The 13,306-nt window shown below is 41.7% G+C and overlaps 1 protein-coding gene across 2 annotated transcripts in view; it reads right to left on the bottom strand.

Annotated features, from left to right (window-relative positions):
- The window catches only part of AOAH (acyloxyacyl hydrolase), a 184,766-nt gene that overhangs the window by 82,275 nt on the left and 89,185 nt on the right, over positions 1 to 13,306 (bottom strand). For both annotated transcript variants that reach the window (XM_015469383.3, NM_001078096.2), the window contains 1 exon segment: positions 786 to 877. In XM_015469383.3, the coding sequence (XP_015324869.2) occupies positions 786 to 877 (92 nt within the window).

Raw genomic sequence — 13,306 nt, 5'->3', positions numbered from 1 at the left:
AGATAATTTTCACATAAGCCACAGCTAGATGGTTCCTTCTTTTGTGTCATGAGGTCAGAATCTCTCTGCAAAGCCCTTATAAGAATTATAAGCCATTTGTGTCTGAAGAATCAAAACTTTTTCTCTCCCTTTTACCCCACTGACTTTCTAAGGAGGACCTGTCTGCCTGCTGGGTTCTGAAGGATGATGGGTGGAAACTGCAATAGGATTGGGGAACTAGCGGGATTTCATATCGATCAGAGAGGAACCCCCTGGTCAGAGGACAGAATAGATGCAGAAAGGACAGGGGGCACTGGCTGTTCCCAGGCCCCGAGTCAACACCCAGGGACACAGAGCAGGCTGGGTCTGGGTGACACTCATGACACTCATCTCTACTTTCAACTTCCGAGCATTAAAGCCAGAATGACACTAGGACTTTGAGGCTTGCCTATTATCTTTTAAAATGTTAATGTATATATATGAGTGTAAATAAGAAAGTAAACTTCTTCGTCTCTTGAGTCAGAAAAATTCAGTGGTGTGCTAGAGTCTTTCTTATCAGAGGTCAACTCTAGGGCCCCTGAGCAGGAGTGCTCTTTCCCTGCCAGCACAGATAGAATGTAATTTGCAGGATGCTCCATCACAAGCTATGATGATATGAGTATGTCAGTGGTGGGTTTGTTGTGTCACTTGTGTTCCAGAAGCAATTTCTAATGATCCTCATTTTAACACCTTGGGAACAAACCTCATCTCCTATTGTTCCTTACATAGACACATTGCCATGTTTGAGGGTACGCAGACATACATACCTGCTGGTGGAGTACAGAAATCCAGTAGTACCAGATAGCTGGGGCCAGTCAAGCTCATTGGTAAGAGCTATTGGTAAATTGAGGAAGGATTTCTAAACGAAAAACAAGGTAGTAATTATCAAAATGGTCACTAGCTTTCAACAGGGAGTAAGGTTGTCTATTGCTCAGGCATTGCCCTCTGCCTGTCTCTCTCTCACCTTGTTAATCTCTTTAAGGGACTTTGCATTTAAAGCATATGCCTCTTAAGGTTAACCATCATCAGAAAATTCACAGAGATCAGCATTCACTCTTAAACTGGCTTCCATTCAGCTCCTGTGAAAGATGTAGAAGCATGGCATCTCATACTCATCCCTCATTTGAGAGGGATGCTTCAGGACATGGGTAAACTTTCAACTATTTAATTTCTGAGATTTTCTCCATTTTTAAGGTTGGGTAATCAGAAAATTGATCGTCTGAAAACTAATACTACTCAAGCCTCCAGCAAAAATACCTTCCCTGAGTTCACAGCTATGCCTTCAGTTATTAAGATGGTGTCTCCTGACATCCTTGGGTGGGCGGGGGTTCTTAGACATCTTTGCAAAATCTTATGGTTCCTTTTCTCATAAAGATGCACATATACTCTTGTGATTTTGAGGGGTTCACAGAACTCCTGCAACTCTTGCACAGCCTCCTGTTCAGGAACTCCTGACATGGAATTCTAATTCTAATTTAAACTAGAATTCCTTTGAACCACATTCTATGACTTATGCAAAATCACAAAAGAAAAATGTTGCTAGCTATGTCTCCTGATTGTTCCTTAATATAAATGATATCTGGGATAAACCCCTTCTCTAGTCTAATTCCTAGAAAAAGCTCATCTAGAATAATGTGTTTGGAATAGGCTTACTAGATTTAGCAAATAAAAATGCAAGTGCTCAGTTAAATTTGAATTCTATAAACAAAATGTGGTATACATATTCAACAGGATACTACTGAATCTTAAAGTGAAAGTGAAAGTGTTAGTTGCTCAGTCTGACTCGTTGTGACCGCATGAACTGCAGTATGCCAGGCTCCTCTGTCTATGGAATTCTCCAGGCAAGGATACTGGAGTGGTTAGCCATTCCCTTCCCCAAGGGATCTTCCTGATCCAGGGATCCAACCTGGGTCTCTTGCATTGTAAGCAGATTCTTTACCATCTGAGCCACCAGAGAACCCCATTCAATCTTAAAAAAGAAGGAAATTCTGATACATGCTACAATATGGATGAATCTTGAGGAAATTATGCTAAGTAAAAGAAGCCAGTTTAAAAAAAAAAACAACTCTTGCACGATTCTATTTGTATGAGGTATCATGTGTGTGTGCACAGTTGCTAACCAGGGATTGAATATGAGGTATTCAGTTCAGTTCAGTTCAGTTCAGTCGCTCAGTCGTGTCTGACTCTTTGCAACCCCATGAATCGCAGCACACCAGGCCTCCCTGTCTATCACCAACTCCCAGAGTTCACTCATAACTTTCCTTCCAAGCAGTAAGCATCTTTTAATTTCATGGCTGCAGTCACCATCTGCAGCAATTTTGGAGCCCCAAAAAATAAAGTGTGACACTGCTTCCACTGTTTCCCCATCTACTTCCCATGAAGTGATGGGACCAGATGCCCTGATCTTAGTTTTCTGAATGTTGAGCTTTAAACCAACTTTTTCACTCTCCTCTTTCACTTTCATCAAGAGGCTCTTTAGCTCCTCTTCACTTTCTGCCATAAGGGTGGTGTCATCTGCATATCTGAGGTTATTGATATTTCTCCTGGCAATCTTGATTCCAGCTTGTGCTTCTTCCAGCCCAGCGTTTCTCATGATGTACTCTGCATAGAAGTTAAATAAGCAGGGTGACAATATACAGCATTGACGTACTCCTTTTCCTATTTGGAACCAGTCTGTTGTTCCATGTTCAGTTCTAACTGTTGCTTCCTGACCTGCATATAGGTTTCTCAAGAGGCAGGTCAGGTGGTCTGGTATTAGGGGTTCTTATAAGAAGAGGAAGAAGGGACATGGGTACTGGACAAAGGCCATGTGATGATGAAGGCAGAGACTGGAGTGATGTTTTCACAAGTCAAGGAACACGAAGGATTGCCATCACCAGAAGCTAGAAAAGAGGCACAGGACAGATTCTCTCTCAGATCCCTTAGAAGGAATCATCCTGCTAATATCCTGATCTCCAACTTCTAGCCTACAGAACTATGAGAATAAATTTCTGTGGTTTTAAGCCACCCAATTTGTGGTGCTGTGCTGTGGTAGCCCTAGGAAATGATGACATGGCCTGAACTGGACAATTTGCTTATAGTTCTCATGAGGGTCCAAGATATAAACCCTTCTCAAAATGAGTCATGTAGTAACTATATTCACACACAGTGGTTATCCCATGCTGTCCTTCCCTTTTTCCCATGGTTCTGTGAACTTCCTTCACTCCCTTTTCCTCAATCATCTTCTCCTTGTACATGCCAATCCCAAGGTCCCCAGTGTTGTTATTATTCTGAGTGCTATTTGCAGTACAAGTGGAGGCTGGAAGTGGGTGGGAGGTGGTTGGGAAGGATGGCTTCTTGGAATACAACTGTATTTGTTATGGTGTTCTTGCCTAGAGAATCCCAGGGACAGAGGAGCCTGTTGGGCTGCCGTCTATGGGGTCGCACAGAGTCGGACATGACTGACGTGACTTAGCAGCAGCAGCAGCTGTGTCAAAGGAGCAGAAACTAACTCACGGAGGCTCCCAATAAGTCTCCACAGTGGATGGAATTCCAGCAACTGATACTTTGTCCCCTCTTGGCAGGAAGCACCCACCACTTTCTCTCTAAACTCCACCATTACCATGACTGAGCTACTCTCTCTTTTAGTTTCTGTTTCTCCTGACATTAAAATAAAATTCTTTCTCTGCTTTTTCATCTCATTTTTTCCCTAGGTCTTTCTGCTTATAATATATGTTTGCTGTAGGATTTTAGAATATTCAATTCTACTGGAAAAGACAAGAAAAACAAATAGAGTGGATGAAACTCATAAGACGTGTTAAGATAGTGAGGAAGCAAGTGGTTTGTGAAATGCAGGCAGAATTTATGAGCTGTGCTAAGTAAGTTAGCAGCCTGTAAAAACACATTAAAACTCTAAGAATGACACAATACACCCCCACATTACTCTATCACCATTTCTTCAGTCATCTGCACAATGAAAAGCCAGATTTTGAAAACTGAGTATGGAACTGGGCTTCTGATTCTGGGTGGGTCTGCTTTCTCTTCCGAAGAAAGTAGTAGGCAAGAACTCTTCAAACATAGGGTGGTATGTCTGATATCCTCTGCAACCTGGAATAATAATGTCAGGGATGGTAGTTCTGACGTGTGCCGGCAGAGTAGGGGAGGGAGTCTGTTCTAGGAACCAGGAGATCTGATTTCTATGTCTGACTCTACAAATTCAGTACAATTTCATGATTTGGATATGACATACTGGAAATGGGTTCCATACTCCATGCAGCCCCCATTCTCAATTAGAAGTGGGTAAAAAAACTTTATCTTCCTGGTCGAGGCAGAAAGGATGTTGAGAAAGGAAATGGCCAGCAAACCTATCTTGAGAAGGGAGGGTGGTCTCCGTTCCCCAGTATTATCCCAGTTGTTCTCTCTGGATCAACCTGAAAAAATGGTCTCAACTACCTTGGAGAATCCTGGACTCTGCTGCTCTCCAGGAAGCCCTCCCTCACCAGTCCTGGAATTATCCCCATCAGGAGTGGAGAGCGGCTGGTGCTGAATTGCCACTGGGATCAGGGTGGGTGTGTGTGCATCCCACAGCTGAAGCCCTGAAAGGCCCAGGAAGGTCACCTGTATAGGCATATCCTGGTTACTTGATTAACCTTGAAATAATGCAAATCTGTGTTTTCCTGGTCTAATAATTCAGACTTCATTGATGGTGTTATGGCAAGGCTTTACTACTACTAGCTGTGCAAAAGTCAGGAAAATATAGCTTTACTAGTGTTCCTGTTCTGATATTGCTGACTATTAGCCTATCTACTTCAACAAGACTGTTGGGAGGATCAAGACAGCATCATATTTAGAGGATGGATCACCTACCATCTCTCTTTCCAAGTGGGTTGTTTCTGGTTTTAAGAAGAATAAAGTTTATTGCCAGAAATAATAGAAAATATTTGAGCAGACAAATGGAAACCTCACATATTTTTTTCTTCCTTAGTAAATTTGGTAGATAAAAATGAAAAGTAACAGCCATTAATAGCAAAGGTTTTATAGACCCTAGCATAAAGAGAATGTTTAAGTCATATCACATTAAACACTAAAAGCCTTATTCACGCAACATTATACTCAAGATATTTCAGGCACTTAAGGCAGGAAAAATGCAAATTAAGATCTCCCTCATCAACTCTTGCTTATTCCTCTGGAGCATTATGTTCTCAGGAAACTCATCTTAAGTGTACCTTAAATGTACATATGTGGAAAGACTTAATATTTAACAAGAAAAAATTTCCAAACTTGTAAACAGCACCAGAAACTCAGTGAGTATTAAATCAACTACTGCATTGCTTCAAATTTTCTTCTGACTTTATCAATGACATAAAAATGTTTTATATCATAACTGGCAAGTGTATAGCATTTTTGTGTAATATTTTCACTTAACATTACTTTGTGTGTATTTCCATACTTTGAGAAACCTCACTGGTTCTCATTTTAATTAATCTTAGTATGTATAATACTTTGGGTTTGGGAATATTTTAAGCCCTAGCTTCAATAAGCAACTTATATTTTCATTTCATAAAGCCATCTTAAATGAGAGAAAGAGAATAATGGCATCCATCACCCATATATCTGGTTCTGCCAGCCTTTCAATGACTAAGGGAATATTCTTGCTACCTTTATTTTACTGTTTACATTTGAGCCCTCCCCATCCAGCAACGCTTTGCACAGAGTATTCTTTAAAAAAACAAACAAACAAAAAAAAACCCTCTTAACTGAGTTAGACCTAAATTGACTATTTTTGAAAAGTACAAAATCACATGGAGAAATCTGTAGCTAACTGCTATTTGAAAAAGATACCGAAGATATCATCAACAGTTAAACAAGTCTTTTTAAAAATTTATTTCCGAGGAACTAAATTCTCAGAGCAAACAGGTTTGTTGTTGGTCTTTTGATAATGGAGTGAGAGTCTCAAGACCTGGGAATCAGAGACAATAGCTCTATCTGTCTAGCATTTGAGACCACGGGGCTCCAGGTCCTGTTTGGTCTGCCGTTATTTCATCTGTCCCGCAGGTGGCATAGGTGAGGTTCTTCCCGTGCTTTACGCCTTTCGATCCCACTGTGCTACTGAACTGCCTCCTGCCTTCTCAGGAAGGTCCTTCCTCACTGCCCCTCCTCTGCACCTCCCCCCACACAACCATAGTGCCTTTTTCTTACAGGAATACCGAATCTATGAAACTTGACGGGTCTTCCTTGACTCTCACACACACTTTCTTCTTCTGGTCCCATTCTTTAGGCTTTGCTTTGTGCATAAATCTGAGAAATGGGCTATTTCCTGCCATCTCAGTAAACAGGGATTTCACAGTCATCAGGGACTGCAGCTCTCCTGTGTCAGCTGGTAAGCCCTGAGGAAACTCAGGAAGGAAAAGAATACCTGCCATCTAGCAGCCATCAGGCTACAACTACACCCTAAGGTGAGCCCCGAGGAAACTCAGGATGTGGAAACACAGGATACAGCCCCAGTTAGCTGAGGTGCATGTCAAAACAAAGATTTTAGTGAGCCCAGACCCTTACATCTTCCCATATATAGAAAAGTGCTAAATTCCTTAACTTGGAATATCTGGTTTTCTTTAACTAACAATAATCTTATGATGTTCTGACTACCTGCTCTTTGCTGCAAAGCTCCTGTGTATACTCATTCCCTCCTTTCCTCCTTGGAGCAGTTTCTCAGAGCTATCTAAAATACTGTCTCTCATTTTGCCCCAAATAAAATTTAACTTGCAACTCTCACATTGTGCATTTTTAAAAGTCAACAAATCTTATAAACTAATGTACACCCATTTTTGGTGCTTGAATGTGCTGTTTCCCAGATAACTTTTGCAATTTAAACCAGAGTGGGGAAGGGAACTAATCTCAAGTTCCCCTTATGTGCCAGGCACTGAGACAGGAAACTTATGAAAATTGTTCAACCTTATGGAACCACTCTGTGAGGCAGGGATTAGTTTTTCTTCCTCTCTTTCTCCTCTCTCTATTCCACACATGCTTTTTGAATAACTATCATTATCAGATGCTGAATATTACCTCTTAAAATGAACAAGTACCCAGGTCTCATATGAATAGCAGTGAATTAAATAACCATGCTTTATCCCAATCAAAGATACTGAAAAAGGGCCTCTTAAATGGCACCCCCCCACCCCCATCACTGGTTCCAGTCTGAGGGAGATTTTTGTATTTTCTGTTAGTGAATCCCTTACACTGGGCAGTGGGGCCCAGAAAAACTACTGTGAACAGAATTTAGAGGGAGTTTGGACAACTCCCAAATCACAGAGCTGGTAAATAGTAGAGGCTGGGATTTGAACCCAGGTTCTGGTGGAACAGGGGCTTCTCTGATAGCTCAGCTGATAAAGAATCCACCTGCAATGCAGGAGACCTGGGTTTGATCCCTGGGTTGGGAAAATCCTCTAGGGAAGGGAAAGGCTATCCACTTCAGTATTCTGGCCTGGAGAATTTCATGGACACGGCTTTTCATAGCCTTCTTGTATCTGATCCTTTCTTTTCTTTTTAGCTGCCAGATCACCTAGAATCACAGCGTTAGCTAGCTGGATTTGCTAGGTGTTGAAAATGAAGCCTCCTGCTGAGGAATGGTCTTTCAGATGCTGTTTCAGGTAAAAAGTTGAAAAATCTATACATAATTCTAGAGTTGCCTCCAACTTTTCCTCCTCTGTCTCTTTTATGGAAGCCATGCATAACTTATGAAGAATGCAGAATAAGTATTTTGCAGATAAATATTGAAATTATATGTGGACCCTACATAGACACCTCTGTAAACACCCCATTCACATTCCCAGGGCCTGTTCTGGCCTGACACAGGCTGAGGAAAGGCAGCCACAGGGAAAGAACAGAGCATTCTGCTGCTCTGGAGGTTTATCTTCCAGAGCGACCTGGCAGTTGAAGTTCTGGGAGAAAAAGGAGAGGACATTTCATCAGGTTTCTGCCTCTGTAGTTGCAGGCGTAACTACAGCAAGCAGCACTGTTCGTGCAGCCAATGTTTTATATAGACAACTTCAAGAACGTAGTGTAACTTTGAGTTAGATTTGCAAACTTTAGAATTTCATGTGCAGTGGGATAAGGCTATTGTCAAAGTCCCTGTGGCCCTATCATTCATTAAAGAGTAGAGAAACAAAAAAGAGAGAGAGAGAGAGATTGAGAAACGCAGCAAGTGCCAGCCTGACATTCTGTCTAGAGGGGCACAGAAAATAAATACTTCCCAGCTGGGTAACCTGGAAGACTTTCCTTAACTCCTCGGTGTCTCAGTCCCTTGTCTATAGAACGGACAAATAACAGCACCTGTATCATTGGAAGGTTGAGAGGATTAGAAAAGATAACCTACACCTAAAGTTTAGAATTGGAAATGCTCAATAAAAGCTAGCTGTTAGTGTTATCGACAAGAAAGAAGGTCAGGGTAATAGAAAGGATACCTATTCCACATGTGGATATTTAGAGAAGGAATCTTAAAAGAAGTGTTATCCAGTGTAAGCCCTGTAAAGTTAGTAAGAGGAAGCCAGTCAAAGACGGGGAGGGGCAAAAGAGTTTAAACATTAGCTGTGCCATATGCTTCAGGTGGCTCAGTGGTAAAGAATCTGCCTGCCAAGCAGGAGGTGCAGGTTTGATCCCTGGGTTGAGAAGATCCCCTGGAGAAGGAAATGGCTAAACCAACTCCAGTATTCTAACCTGGAAAATCCTATGGACAAAGGAACTTGGTGGGCTACAGTCCATGGGGTTGCAAAGAGTTGGACACAACTTAGCAACTAAACAACAACAATGTCATATGGAAAGTCACAAAGCTAAATTCATCATATTATATACACAGAAGACCAGTAAACCACCCTCCCCAACCAACCCCAAACACCAAGTGTGCCAGTTTCCTATTGCTATATAACAAATTACCTCTAAATTCAGCAGTCTACAACATACTATATATAAGCAGATCAGTAACAATAATTTCTCTGCTCCTGGGATGACATCTATTCAATGCACATTTAAACTTCAACTTGAGCTAAAGAAGTAATTTTCAGGGAGGAGGTATAGCATTTCATCTTTAACCCTATGCCAGTCCAGAAACTTATGGGGGCAGTGAAGATATAGTCAAACATAGAATTCTAGAAAATATGACCAGTAAATATAAAGAGGACAGTATGGTAGGCAACAATTTTTCATCATTTTGCCTGAAAATAGCTCTTTTTATTTTTTTATTTTTACCTCATCAGCTCCTCATAGTCTTTTCCTTTTCCCTTTTCTATTATTTATCGTTTAAGCTCTAACCCCATGGTTTATTTATTCGATGAATGAATGGAGGGATGCATTTATCTAAGTGCCCCATATCCAGTGAAAATGCATTGTGTAGCTGGACTTTTCATCCAGAATTAAATTCTTTCCATCACCATTTTATAACTTCCCCAGTGGCTCAGTTGGTAAAGAGTCTGCTTGTAATGCGCGAGATTTGGATTTGATCCTTGGGTTGAGAAGATCCCTGGAGGAGGAAATGGCAACCCACTCCAGTGTTCTTGCCTGGAGAATTCCATGGACAGAGGAGCTTGGTGGGCTATAGTCCATGGGGTTGCAAAGAGTCTGACATGACTGAGTGACTAACTTACACTTTCACTTTCATCATCATTTCCAGAGGGACTGGAGAACTATATCCAAATTCATAAAAGTGAGAAAACAAGAGTTCAAAATGTCATGTTCTTACACAAAGATAATTGCAAATCAATCTTTTGTGGGGCAAATGAAAAAAATTCTTTCACAAACAGAAAAAACAACTCCTCTAAGGGCCAGGAACAGATAACAATGAATGAATATTATAAAAGTCCAGTCTTCAGATACCATCACTGGATTTTCTAAAAGTTTGGTCATTTCTGAAGCAGTCAGGCTGCCATTTGTCTTGGTGCGGGGGGCGGGGGGGGGGTAGTTTTCCTCTTTTGAGAGGCAACATCCAGCCTTAGATTCTAGAAGAAGCCCAAAGTCCACAGTCAAACTACAGAGTTGAGGAGAGGGAAAGCCGTTACTGGGGCACCTAATGAGCAGGCTTGAGCTGTGCTCTCCAATCCACTAGCTCACTCAAAAAATTGCTCTCATTTTCGTTCTCTCCCCTGTTTTACCTTAGCCCAAGAAGCTGTCACACAACCTCTCTCTTTCTATCTTTCCAACTCAAGTCAGTGCTACAGCCTCTGGCCAGGGTCCCTGCCTCCTCACATGCCCCCACCATCTTCAGCAGTGTATCCCAGAATCTCATGGGGAGCTTCTTTAAAACATGGATTCTGTTCAGGTAGGTTTGTGCTAGGGCCCTAGAATCCTTATTTTTCAGAAGTGCCCTAAATAGCTGCAGTCACTAGCCAGATTTCAGAAAGGCTGCTCTACAGGTTACTACAGTTACTCAACACCATCCTCACATGGCACCACCCACTGCCCCAGCCTCTTCTCCCAGTCCTCTCTCTCCCACCACTCAACCACCTGTGGCCCCTCGGACCTCAGGGCTTGTCACAAGCTCTTCCTTCTCCTTCTTCCTTTAACCAGTTGCTGTTATTGGTCAATGGAGAAGGAAATGGCAACCCACTCCAGTATTCTTGCCTGGAAAATCCCATGGAGGGAGGAGCCTGGTGGGCTACAGTCCATGGCGTCGAGCATTAGCTAAATCCTGACGTTCTTGACTGCTCTGACCTTCCTCTGTGAGGTACCTTCTTCCTGCTCTCATCACACCTTATTATATGAGAGGAAAGTTTGTTTCCATTGTAAATCACTAATTTGGAGATTCTTTCACAGCAGCTGAGCCTATACCCTGCTTGATTAATAATTAATCTTTTGAGAAGGGATGACCTACCCTTCCTTTTTTCTGGCTAATATGTTATCAATGTGAAATCATGACCTCCTTGGTTCTTTTTTTTAATTGAATTATAGTTAACTTATAATGTGCTAGTTTCTGGTGTATAACAAAGTGATTTAGTTGTATATACATATTATATACATATACATATTATTTTTCAGATGCTTTTCCATAATAGGTTTTTACAAGATATTCAATATAGCTCCCTGTGCTATGGGCTTCCCAGTGGGGCTAGTGGTAAAGGACTCATCTGCCAATGCAGGAGACTTAAGAGACCTGGGTTCAATCTCTCAGTTAGGAAGATACCCTGGAGAAGGGCTTGGCAACCCACGCCAGTATTCTTGCCTGAAGAATCCCATGGACAGAGGAGTCTGGCAGGCTACATGTCCAAAGGGCAAAGAGTCAGACATGACTGGAGTGACTTAGCACATACTCTGTGCTATCAGTAGGTCCTTGTTGTTTATGTATTTTATATATAGTAGTGTTTATATGTTACTCCCAAACTCCTACTAAATTTATTCCCTTTGGTACGCATAAGTTTGTCTTCTATGTCTGTGAGTCTATTTGTATTTTGTAAATAAATTCATTTATAACATTTTTTAGACTCCACATATAAGTGATAGCATATGACATTTGTCTTTGACTTACTTCACTTAATATAATAATCTTTGGTCCATCCATGTTGCAAATGGCATTATTTCATTCTTTTTAATGACTGAGTAACACTCCATTGTGTATATTTACTCTTTGGTTCTTCTTGATCTACTTTCCTTTGGGTTCTTTATCAACTAGGCTTTAAATTCTTGGTGATACCATCTTCAGTTTCTGCTTCTGGAATCTTTGAACCTTGTATTTAATTTTTTTCTTTTTCTTTTTAACACTGAAAACATTTTGTATTGGGGTATAGCCAATTAACCGGAGAAGGCAATGGCAACCTGATCCAGTACTCTTGCCTGGAGAATCCCGTGGATGGAGGAGCCTGGTAGGCTGCAGTCCATGGGGTCGCAAAGAGGCGGACACGACTGAGTGACTTCACTTTCACTTTTCACTTTCATGCATTGGAGAAGGAAATGGCAACCCACTCCAGTGTTCTTGCCTGGAGAATCCCAGGGATGGGGGAGCCTGGTGAGTTGCCGTCTATGGGATTGCACAGAGTCAGACACGACTGAAGCGACTTAGCAGCCAATTAACAATGTTGTGATAGTTTCAGATGAACAATGAAGGGACTCAGCCATACATAAATATGTCCCCATTCTCTCCCACGCCCCTCTCCCATCCAGGCTGACACATAACATTGAGCAGAGTTCCATGTGCTAAACAATAGGTCTTTGTTGGTTATTCATTTTAAATATAGCAGTGTGTACACAACCTTCCCAAAGTCCCTAATTATCCCTCCACCCCACCAGCAACCATGAGTTCATTTTCTAAGTCTGTGAGTCTCTTTCTGTTTTGTAAGTAAGTTCACTTGTATCATTTCTTTTTAGAGTCCACATATAAGGGATGTCATATGATATTTCTCCTTCTCTGTCTGACTTACTTCACTCAGTATGACACTTTCTATGGGCCTCGTATTTCATAATGCTCCCCATAATTCTCCTCTAGGACTGATGGTTTAGCTCCTACCTCTGACCAATCCTCCAGTCGTTGCCTTAAGTAGGAAATCCCCAGAAAATCACACAGAAGCCAGACTTGACTCCCAGCCCTTGGCAAGGACTGGGCTGGGTGATCCCCAGGAGAGGCATGGAGGGAACTATTTGAAGGAACCAGTGAATGAATGGTATATAGCAATCAATTCCAACCATTCAGAATTATTTTTAAATGCTAGAATTGTCCTCTTCCCCCATGCCAATGGATTTGAGATTCTAAACGTTTCCTCTATGAAGCATCACTATCATTAAACCTATTTTATGGCCGAGAAACTTGAGGGAGAGTGAAGCAAAATGGTAGATATAATTAGCTAGAGGGCAAGGATTGTTCTCTGGTCTTAGCAATACACTGGATTGCACAGGTGTTTACTGACTCATGCTGCCTCTCTATGTGGAGATCTCTATCTAACATGCCCCGGGAGCAAGCATGTGGGCTGAGTAATTATAAATGCCTTTCAGAAGTATGGAGCTTAAAATAATTTCCTCTTGTAGTTTTTCAAAACAACCAGTGTTTGTGTCTTTTTAATCCCCACAGAAGGCATAGAGGGCTAAGATCATCAATGATTTCAGAGGCATGAGGCTGCAAGAAAACCGGACTTTGCTGTCAGGTAAGAGACACAGATGCTCACCTTGAGCAGGAAGAAAGGGGCACTGAATTGATCAGGACTGAAAGCAACAGCCCGTCTGCCCTGTGCCCATAAACGGGGAAAGGGAACAGAAGAACATTCTTTCTCATGTGGCCTGTTTGCTGTTGGAGAAAAGGATTCACCATGGTACACAGAACTCTCTTTTCCTGACAGAA

Source organism: Bos taurus, chromosome 4 (assembly GCF_002263795.3).
Source record: "Bos taurus isolate L1 Dominette 01449 registration number 42190680 breed Hereford chromosome 4, ARS-UCD2.0, whole genome shotgun sequence".
NCBI lineage: Eukaryota > Metazoa > Chordata > Mammalia > Artiodactyla > Bovidae > Bos > Bos taurus.
The sequence above is the reverse complement of the archived record's forward strand: the minus strand, read 5'-3'. Positions and strand labels throughout refer to the sequence as shown.